The sequence below is a fragment of the Macadamia integrifolia genome, chromosome 2, assembly GCF_013358625.1.
Source record: "Macadamia integrifolia cultivar HAES 741 chromosome 2, SCU_Mint_v3, whole genome shotgun sequence".
Taxonomy (NCBI): Eukaryota; Viridiplantae; Streptophyta; class Magnoliopsida; order Proteales; family Proteaceae; genus Macadamia; species Macadamia integrifolia.
Genome location: NC_056558.1, coordinates 43,422,227 through 43,433,946, shown reverse-complemented (window position 1 = coordinate 43,433,946; position 11,720 = coordinate 43,422,227). Strand labels below are relative to the sequence as shown.

The window sequence follows — 11,720 nt, the reverse complement described above, 5'->3', positions numbered from 1 at the left end:
CCCCCCCCAAAAAAAAAAAAAAGCAGCACGCAGCCACATCCAACTCACAATTTTTTTATTGCTATTACAAACTGCAGACCAGTGCCCGGAACCACAGGAGAAGCTCCCCCAGAATCAACACTGTCAAGACATAATCCACATCACTAGAATTATTTTCCAGCTAGTTCACTCTGATGGTCTATAGAAAAGACCCAGAATTTGTTTCGTCGTGACTCCCAACTTTCTTTATTGTGCATATGTACTTAGACATATTGCTGAAGACTGTCATAATGGCCTAACAGATAGTTATCTTTGAATCCCTTAAAATTGAAGACACAAGAATGTTGACAAACTAAAACATATTAATGGGTGGAAAACAACTCCTGGATCTAATAAGAACATGTTAATTATAGGAAAAAATAATAGACTATTTATCATACTATATATTTTTGAAAAGCTAAATGAATTACTAAATGGTAGATATATTTCCATATCAAAACTTTCAATGTACTATAAAATATTAAATACATTTTGTAAATGTTTTTAAAGTTACAACAACATATGCATATAAGTTCCAAGAAATTGCTAATCTTGAAGGAAAAAAACTCATGTTGTTTGAGGCTTTCTAGAACTAATTTACATCAAAATTAACAGGAAATTTATGCAACAAATATCTGTACGCTTCAGCATTTTTATATAGCTTTTTAAAAAGATTTCTTATCCTCGGGGAGTAACTCATTTTCGGAAAGGATCTCTGGAGGCAGTAAACATCTAGGTGCTCAAGGAAGGCATCAAATAGACACCTGTAAACTATAATATTTTGGGTAAAATAGTCCACATAGGACCATAGTTGACAAATTCAGATTCGTGGATTATTCATAAGGCACAAAATGCAGATCAATTCATTTTATTATTTTAAGAAGTTGGTCAAAAAGCCAGATTTAGAATAAAGCTCAGATTCGGGAATTATTTTTTTTGCCTATAAAAAATTCCGATATTAATATTTTGGGCAAGGGTTCTCTGAGCCTACAGTGCAGTGTACGCCTAGACACATTAAATATTTTATTTATTTATTCTCTCTAAAACAAAATGAATAAAATATTCAAATGTCTCTGGGCATACAGTACGCTGTAGGCTTAAAGACACTTTCCCCTAATCTTCTATATTTATTATACATATTTTACATTGTCAATTAATCATCATATGTGCACAACATATAAGTGACACATTACACGACTTGGTTTGGATTTTTTATGTCAAGAGTTGATATGCTACACTGAATCCGTATCATTGAATTACTGGACTTCGAGCAGAAACACTGGATTGGCATTCTCTACATTTAGAGAGAAGGAACTCCTGTTTCTAAGTGCCCTCATGATTTTCTAACTCTTTGGTTGGAGATCTGGCTTACCTAATTTACCCCATTCAATGTCCTATACTCCTTATCAAGTCCATTCCTAAAGAATCCCACCCCCACTTCTTAAGAGAACTACAGAAAGAAAGAATTCCAATCCATTTTCCTTCTAAAGGGGCGCACTTGGTCCAACAGGCTTATACCACAAGATGTTACCCGGAAATTTTTTAATAGAGATTATGGCATCAAAGTTGAGGTTCCAGAGTTCAGTGGTGAAAAGGTACCTGAGGAATTTCTTGACTGGTTTACCAAAGTTGTGAGGATTTTTGCATATAAGTCTCTTCTAGAAGAGAAAAAGTGTGAACTCATCCTCACCAAGTTTATTGGGTATGCATGTTCCTAGTGGAATGATGTACTGCATGTAAGGTTTGTCAGAAGACTTGGACTCGTTGCCAATTGGGACGTCATGAAGCAGATTTTGACGGAAAAAAATTTGTTCCTCTTAAATATAAGAAGGTAATGTTCCATAAATTGCTTAACTTGCAACAAGGTAACAAGGATGCGGATTCCTACAGCCTTGAGTTTCACAAACTGTCTTCAAGGTGCCGACTTCAGGAAACAGACCAGCAACGGGTGATGTGTTATATCAGTGGGCTAGCTACTGAGATCCGACTTGAGTTGGCTAACACTGATTTCAGGTCCGTTGATGTAGCAGCAGCTCATGCCAAGATAGCTGAAGAAAAGTCCATTTATTGGAAGAGTATGCTCGAGACCAGTGTTATCAATTCGGCCAAATAATTCACGAATTATTCGGCCGAACCGAATTTTTTCGAATTTAATCAAAAATTCTGACCGAATCCGAATTAAAAATAAAATTCGGTAAAATTCGCGATTTTTTCAAAAGTGAATATAAAACGCAAATAATTCGGACCGAACCGAATTAAACTGAATTATTCGGTCCACTTAAACAGTATTTAAAACAAAAAAAAACAAAAACAAAAACAAAACCCAGTAAGCTTTTTTGACCGAATTCTTAAATTAATCAATCGAATTATTCCGAATAATTCTCCGTCCGAATAATTCCCGAATCCGAATTTGCTAACTATGCTCAAGACTTCAGTTTATAGACCACCAAATATGGAGGAAAAAGGCCAGAAGCTCGCAGAGTTGAAGAAAAAATGTCAGAGTTCAACAAGGACAGTGATGGCTTGAAGAACATCAGATGCCATAGTTGTGGCGAGAAAGGTTACTATTCCAACAAGTGTCTCAACATGACTCATTCTGTGAATGCAGCAGAGAAGCAACCAGCTGAGAAAAGTGATGATGAATCTGCTTTATATCCTTATCCCCTCAAGGAATATGATATGTTCGACTATGGTGATGAGGATGTAGAAGCTCATTCAGCTAGTCTTTCATCCTTTTCAAACAGACTAGTTGACAAGACTCCTCTCTTCAGACGGAAGGGTACTTTTCTGCACGGTTCTGAACTTACTGATGTTCATACAGTTGTTGATACCGGGGCAGAAGCAAACTTTATATCTGCTGAATTTGTTCGAGCACACAACTTTCCACAGAAGCAGCTTTTCAAGAAGATTCACGTGCGACGTTTTGGACCCACAACTTGAGAATAGGCCACTGCAGTTGTTCGAGTACACTTACAGTTTGGGTTGTTACAGTACCATGTCACCTGTTTGGTCGCCCCATTGGCACACTGCGACATTCTTCTAAGGCGACCTTGGCAGCGACATGCAGGCATTCTCTATGATGGCGCACGGAACACCATCAAGGTGAAGCAAGGAAGTCATATGTACTTAATGAGGCCACACGCATTATCAGACATGCTACGTTGTCGACTGACTCCTGCTCTAGTAATACGTCAAGCTACTCTCCCTCCTCTTGGTGTTATGTTCCCATCTTCTACTTCGAGATACGTACCACCTCATTAACGAGCAACTGACAAGGGTATCTTGGGAGCACGACCTAACTCGACGGAGACGAGTTCTTGTAAGATCGGAAGAGCTGATGAAGTTGGGCGTTGGGCTTGAGATATCCTCTTCGATTTGATTCCTATTCCTTTCCTTTTTAGAGCTAGAATTAGTTTGATAGTATTTTAATTTAGATTGGATTTTCTATTTTAGTTGCTATGTAGGTTAGTTTTCATTTTCAAGTAGTTTCCATTAATTATTTGATTTTTTCTTTATATTAGACATGCAATGGATGGAGGAACTCAGTTTTAAATTGAATGAAATTTTGATATTGAATGTTGGCTTGGTTGCTCCATGCTGCCGTGAGCTGTTTTCCCCCTCCCTGAATCTCTGAAATCCATTCTTTTACTTCTTCTTTATTTTCTTTATCCTTTCTTCATCCAATTTTCAAACTACCGTTACCTGTACCCTGTTTCTGGGCGATAGTTGCAGCCCTAGTTTAATCTACTTGGACTGAGACTTTGTTAAAGGGCTCCCCACCTATAAGCGACCAAAACCCTGGAGTATCAGTTCTTGGAACTCCTCTTGCTAAGAGAATTGAACCCAGGTTCAGATTTGGTCTATACCTTTGCGCCAGATGCAGTTGCAGGTTTCACTACAGGTCTGATTTGGAGTTGTTGGGGCTCGCCAAAGCTGGATTATCAATCTGCTGCTGCAATTCATCACCAGAAGCCTCAAGTCAGAACCATTCCTAGAGATCGAGGTTTGTTGTCAAAAGTATGTCTTGGTCTGCCGCCTTGTTCTGGAATTCTATCAGGAAGAAGAAGACAAGTCTATTATTTCTGGTTATTACAGATAAGCCCCACTAAAGTTCTAATTAGACCTAACTGCTAATATTACACTTAAGATCCTGCCTTCTAAATCTATATTCTACTATTCTCCTTATGTTTTGTAATTGCAGAATACCCCCTTCTTCTAATTTCCTATCTCAGTTGTCCCTGTCACTTGTTATAATATTCAGTCATGCACTTGATTTTTACTGAATTTACAAGAATGCCACTCAACCCTTAAATTGAGATCTTTTATCATTCTTGTGGGCCCTAAGCGATCCGAGTCCGATCTTTGGAACCCAGATCCGCATCAATAAATCATTAAGAAGAAATGTGTCAAGTTGCATTGGGTTCATGTCGAGTTGAATTTGCTGACAACTGACAGCAAACATTATGCATGCAAAAGTTCAGTTAGGAGCCTACTCTGAACAGGACCAATTTATCAACCAACCGATATAAACACATGATCAACCCATTTGATTAACAAGTCATGCTCAGTCTGGCTTAAGTATGACCGGCTTCAGGTTAAAAAGTTAAGTTTCAAAAAATATATGATTATATGACTTATGACTTGTGAAGTTGTGAGCCAAAGCATGAGAAGCAAGACATACTCCATGCTACTCGCACCAATGATGTTCGAATATACTGTATATAGTATTTTTTTCAGCTTCCACTATTACAATTTAATGGGCCAAATAGCTAGGGCAGGGTACACACTTGACCCAAATACGTCCATTTATTAAACAGATTAGGGCCTTTAGGCCAAAGGCCATTTTTCTTTTCTATTTTTATTCACAAAAACGGTTATTGTTGCATTTGGTACCAATAAATGGAGTTTGTTCCAATTACAAAAAAAAAATTGATAAAACACAAAACCACAAAGAGATCAAAAGTCATTTATGTGTTTTGGCCAAAAATGATTTTCAGTCATTTTTGTGCTGAACTTTAATGAGCAAGTGCTTGTAAATCACAATATGGATGGGTAAAGTAATCATTTGCTTTGTAATCAGAAATCCAAGCACCTTGCCCCTTCTTCTTCTTCCCCAGGCCAAGCCATGGCCGCAGCCTTCACGAATGGCAGCAGTTTTCTTCCCTAGTCCTAACCAAACCCAAGCTCACCTCTCCTTCCCATCCCTCTCGATCTCTCCCTTATTCTTTCTCTGCAACCGACGGATCTGTAGCCACTGTCGCAGCTGAGAGACGCACTCATCTAGATCAACCATGGAGGTTCGAGTCTCACACCCCCCCCCCTTTCTTCTTCTTCTCCTCCTCCTCCAGCCAAGCTGCAGGTAAGCTCAGGAAATCCTTCTCATCTTTCTCTCCCATGGAGAAGAACAAGAGAAGAAGAGAGAGAGAGACAGGGATTTCTTCACAAATCAGATATGCGTTCTGGTCTGATTTCAGATCTTAAGAAGGGGGAAGAGAAGGGAGAGGGGTGGGCAGAGGCAAAGAGGGAGACGAAGAAGGGGGAGAAGAAGAAGAGAGGGAAAGGAGTTGCAACAAGCAAGATAGAGAAAATGGAGCTCAAGAGTTATAAGGAAGATGGGTGAAGGGGACATCTCTTCATCCATTTCTTCAAAAAACCATTTTCCACATAGGGCTACCAAACCTATTCTTACAAAAACCAATTTTGTTTAGTAGTTATCAAACCATTTTTATGTTTTGATAAAAATGGTTTCCATTAATAATTTTTGTTAATTAGGCAAAAATCAAAAGGAAAAATGATACTAAAGAGGCCCTTAGACATGACACAAACAACATGACCAACCCAACCCCCAAAGCGTCTTTGTTCATATGAAGTTAGCAGGTTGTGTCAAAAACTTCCACCACTAATTAATCAAAACAAATTTCAGCAATTAAACATATTCTACTTCATGTCTGATGCAAATAAACCTGATCGAGAACGACAAAATTACCATAGGACATAATTTACTTAAGAAACTAATAAGAAAAATGAAAGTCAAGACCACTAATTTTATCTTAAAATAAAAACTATCGACATAATTAAAGGACAATCCAATTTTAATCAAACTATCCCATCCCAGCCAAGAAAAAAAAAAAAAAAAAAAAAGTTAAGGCCTCGCACACAAAACTCAACAGAACAAAAAAAATTACTACATTACAGATTATGAAATAGATTGTTCTCCAAATCTCTACCAGGAGTCTAAAATTATGATATAGCCAAATTCTAATAATCTCCAAACCAAATCTCTGATTGTGAGTAACCAAAAAATTTAGTAAGGATAGAAAAGTAGAATATACAAAGACAAAAGGCATCATCGAGATCCCACAGCAGAAAAGCATATATTCTCAATCCTTGATTGAAAATCATGTTCATATTCTCAACAGTCATCAGATAATGCAATTGCAGGTCTAATGATTGCACATATTGGGAAATAACAGTCCTATCATGCATTACCTTGCATTTTCATCCCCAAATCGATTACCATGCCCCCCAACATTGTATTGCTGATCTGAAACTAGTTCCCAAAGTGCAGGTTTACCCTCTTGTGGTTGAAAGTGCCCCAGGAACCTGCTTGTCAGTAAAAGCCAAATGCAGAAAAATAACATCAATAAGTTAAACAAGGAATGCAACAGATCAAATTAACAAGCCAGAGGGGAACCACTCAATGTGAAAACTTCCAGTCGAGATTAATCAAAGTTTTATATAAGCCAAAACTGTTCAATTTCCAGTGCATAGCTATTTTGAAGTGTACCATCTAAGAGCAGCATGGATTTTTTTTCTACCCATAACCAACAGGCGGAATCAGGAACCTGACACTTACAAATTTATTGCATCTTGTTTCTCAGCATCCATGTAGGCATTGTTATAGTATCGTTGAAGAGTTCTGAAGAATTCCTGGGATTGGGTTGCTGCCTTCCATTGACCTCTCCTCTGAGAGAATATCTGTTTAGCAATGTAATTCCCAAATATTAAGAGGAAGGAAAAGGATTAACATATGAAAATAATAATGAAATGCTACAAATATAATTGGGAACCATAAACAAAAAGCTGTCTGACAAAATCCTCTCAAGGCCACCTTAAATGTGGCCGAACCAACCACAAATTGATTTTTTCAGAATCCAACTCAGAAAATCAACATGAAATACAGTAAATGCCTATGATATTGCTTAGTAAGCATGGGAAAGAGGCTCGTAAGTGTCAAAAACACGCAAACTCAATGAAACATGATGTTGACACTGAGAAAGGTGCATGTCACAACTATATTGACAAATAGCATACTTCAGGGAACCCCAGAATGGATGCAAGTATGATTAAAAGAAAGCAAATAAATCCAGATAAAATGAGGTAACGAAACAAGGCCTATTAGTAAGCCAAATTAGTTAGAAGAGAAGACAGTGATAAGTCCATCATGGTAATGCTTTCGGAGTACAATATTAACATTACGATTCCAACAACCCTGAAAGTTCAGGTCTGAGGAAATTAGGGTTGAAGATTTACAGTTTCGATTGCATAAATGAAAAGCAGAGCTACAAATAGAGTTCCCAACGGTTGGTTAGAATTTTAGTGACAAGGGGTCAATTAAATCTTGAAAGGTTGAAAGGGAAGAGATTTAAATGGATATCAATCCATGAATAAGATATGCTGATTGGGACCAACTTAAGGCTTAAATGTTAGGGCTTAAGTTCTACATATGATAGAGGGGAGCTACCTTAATACCATATTTAACGAAGTCATAGAATGGGTGCCCTTTTTTCCTTCTTATTTTCCTGTTGAGCTTTTTCTGGAGTTTCAGTCAAAAAGTTTGAAGAGCTGTTATACCACCACAGGAGGGTGGAAAAAGGAGACCTTCAACCACCTGTGCTATGCCCATGCATATGACAAGAATACAGAGGATGTGAGCCCTCCAACCTAGTTCCAACCTAGTAGATCCTTCATGTCCGTGTCTGGTGTCATAACCATCTAATTGATATAAAGTTCATTGGATTTCTGAATCATCTACCTTTTCCATGATCAAATAGAAAAGATAACACAGACAGGATGCTAATTCTGGTCAACTCAGGCTAGTAGAGCAGAGACTCAGGCACTGCATCTGACTTGAAATTTGCAATTTATAATTTCCACCAACCATTAGACATAAAAAACAAAACTAAGTTGAGATCATTAATGAAATACATCCTCCACAATATCAGGGAGGATTACCTTGTTGTGAGCAGCAGATCCACCATATTGGAGTGCAAGGGTGTCACCCATTGTCTCATAAAACCTCATTAAATCATCTGCTAAAGCGTCATCCAAGTCTATTTTTGGTACATCAATAAACCCCAATGCATGAAGCTGATTCCCGAGAGCAGACAAGCCATAAGCATACTGGGCAACATTTGTGCGATCCAAGCAATCTATGCAATTAGTCCTGAGAACACCCTTTTGGAACATTGGTGGTTTGAATGAATAGTTGCTGGCATCATGACTATCTTCACTCAGTCCTGCGTCCAGGTTATCCGCGTCTTCCTTGTTATTGTTGCAATGATTCTGATTGGACCAGTCACCAGCATCATCTTTCCTGTCAAGCAAACCAAATTCTATAGCTCAGAAAAACGCAAAACGCAAGAGAGCCGCACTGGGGCCAGTCATTGTTTGACTCGAGCTACACTTTCCAATATCCAAAAATCTCTATTGTAGCCATCAAGGACCCAAAGCAGGTGGGTTGGTAATTTTGACCCACAATGTCATTAACCATTCTTTTTTTGGATCACAACATATAATATTCTGGGAGCTTTTAAATGTCACTTCCTAGCGGCATTTTACCCTTCAAGGCCTTCCACATGGTGGTATTTTTGTGGGTCCATGTAACAGATAATGTGGCACCATCTTACTGGTAAAATTTCAGCCCATGATGAGAACAGGAGGAAGTGGCGCAAAGTATGACCCAGAATTTCAAGACTAAGAAAGAGTAAATGAAAATAATGATATAAATGGCATCTTTGTAACTTTGAGCTGTTTTCTCAGCTCATTTGGGCTGTGAAATTTTATCAGTGAGAAAGTCAAATCTGTGCAGGTTACTATTATCACATGGGCCAACCCATGTATCAATATAATGGCAGGTTCTGAAGTACATAAAATTGACACTATAAGCAACATTTATGTTTTCTCAATTTCATTGAAAATAGAAGAGAGAATGTACAGAACAGAAAAACGTCCTTGGGTGGCATCAAATGCAATGTTATGCCAACAGATCTGTCAATGGACACAAGAATGAAGCCGGTCACAGTTTACCAGATAACCAGCTGGGCAAGTCTGAATCTAAAACAGGCAGCTCTCTGTAGGCAATTCTGGATCAATAGCTTGGAAATCCAGAAGATAGATGAGTAACACAGAGAGCTGCCATCAAAACTTAGCTTAATGACATTTTTTTCCCCAAATTTCAAATGCTTCGCTGATGTAAATACAATTTTTCCACATTAGGACAGGATTCAGGGACTCCCTGATTTGGGTGGGAGTGTCAAGTTTGGGTGTATTCTACACCCTGACTCTAGAATCTAACATGAGAATCATCCTGATTCTGGAATCAGACAAAAAGGTGACTCGCAGAGTGTTTCTTAAGGGCGATTGGTCAATCCTAGAATCTGACATAGATCTGAAGTCTGAAACTTTGTCGGTTCTTGCAAATAGGCAAGAATACGGATTCTAGAATCTCTCTAGGATCCTATCTAATCATGGCCTTGACATCCATATTGGGATTTGAATGTTCATTGCCCACCACAGAATGCCCTTTCCACCCTTGGTCTCAAGGCAAATACCCAATTGCATGGAAATCGATGCAATGCGTCACAATGTAAAGTCTTCACAATTCTATGTAACCAATAGGATAACTGATAAGGGTAGTCATGGTCTCCATTTTAGAATTTACACCAGTCAGTAAACCTGAAACATCTGTGAACTTAGGTTCCAAAATCATATCTTGCGAATTCAAATGCGATAGATACCTAGAAGCTTTAGGTCACTAGGTTCAGAAATCCAATGAAATAACCAGGAGGTTAGGAAACCAGATTTCAGGAAATTATAGAACAAACAATCCAAGGTTCTGACCTAATTCAAAAGCTGGCCGAAGGTCATATATATAGAGAGGAATAACTCCTCAAAATCTGATTCTGATCTGAAGATATGGTATTATCCAACTCTAGATATGATACTCGATTAGGGTTTTCAAAACATTAACTTGAAATCAGAATTTTTAAAACCCAAACCTCTAAGCAAGGGATGATCAGAATACCAAATAGATCTCAGAAATAACAACAGAATATCAAACCGGTTCTGAAACTGAAATTATAGGCCAGATCTGAAGATTCCGGAAATTTAATGAACAATAGGACTCTTAAAATCATATTCCGAAAGCAGAATCCAATCAAGCACTAAATCCAATCTAAAACCAGATTTGAAATCTCATTTCTAATACTCAAGAAATTGGGAAGTTCGACTTGAAGGACTCTTTGGAAATCAATAGAAGATTGGATCTTTAATGACTAAAATGCTAGTAGAACTTAGGCAGAACTTAAGGAGATAATCAACCAACAGAAACCTAGATCAAATAACCAGATTCAATGGAATAGGTATGTGCATGGATGAAGTAAATTTCAGAAAATAACCTCTACTTTGATAGTAGATGAGAACGAAGAACAATAGAAGAGGTAGATAGGATATGGACCAAGCTTCTCACTGGAACTGGACTGGAATCCCACCAGCCTTTCCTTAGCATCTCACAAAGGGTGCTATTGCATCTCGCAGCAGCCATTCTGTATCTCCCAGAACATAGAGGCAAAAGCCAGATGAATCAAAAATCGTGGGTAGGCTCTATGGCCTTACATCATTACATAGAAATTGATTAGGTCGTTTCATACTGGCTTCAGGATATCTAACAGCCAATAGGAAACAATCATTATCAAAACAGGAAATAAAATAATCAAAACAGAATAGGAAATCTCTCTCCCATCCTGCCGGGAACTCAATGTGGCACTAGGACTCTAGGATGGGCATATGGGTTACGTGCTTGTATTCTTGAATCCCATATCTTTCACTCTTTGTAGTTTGTAATGAACCACGTATGATGCATAACATTTGATAATCATGAAATAGTTTTTAATTATATGTCTATTCATTCCTAATGCATAGTTAAATCGTTTTAATTGAATCATGTGTGTTCTGGAACAAAATTTTGAGTGGAATAGGTCATATTAGAGAATACAGCAGGGTTATGTATACTACCAAACAAGGTTCCAAAGTCAAGCTACCATTTTGGGTGTGTTTTTTAAATATAAGGATTCTACCATGTTCAGAGAGCCTAAAAAAGGGTTTCCTAGAAGTTTTGGGACCTAATTAGACCATCTGGGCCACAAAACCTTCTGCCAAAACTTGCAGCCAAAACCTTAAAAAAGACTAACAGGCCTACAATTAATATGGAATTCCAGCCTTTACAAGGAATTAAATAAATAAACAAAATGCTGAGAAACTAGTCCTAAATAAGACCCACGATCTGGTTTTGAGTGAACCAGAAACATCCAAGCCACATGGTTTCCTATGTCAAAGAAGCATATTCGTAAAAAGATTTGGAAAAAAAGGGGTATTGGGCAGCGGTAAAAGCTTTTTCGTTAGCAAAATCTCTTTCTACCAGA

The 11,720-nt window shown here is 37.9% G+C and overlaps 1 protein-coding gene across 2 annotated transcripts in view; it reads right to left on the bottom strand.

Annotated features, from left to right (window-relative positions):
- LOC122066653 (phosphoinositide phosphatase SAC2-like) overlaps positions 1 to 11,720 on the bottom strand; it is a 37,487-nt gene that overhangs the window by 11,532 nt on the left and 14,235 nt on the right. For both annotated transcript variants that reach the window (XM_042630502.1, XM_042630492.1), the window contains exons 11-13: positions 8,254 to 8,614; positions 6,875 to 6,996; positions 6,508 to 6,621 (exon numbers count right to left, since the gene is read on the bottom strand). In XM_042630502.1, coding sequence (XP_042486436.1) covers positions 6,508 to 6,621; positions 6,875 to 6,996; positions 8,254 to 8,614 — 597 coding nt within the window. The remainder of the gene's footprint in view (positions 1 to 6,507; positions 6,622 to 6,874; positions 6,997 to 8,253; positions 8,615 to 11,720) is intronic.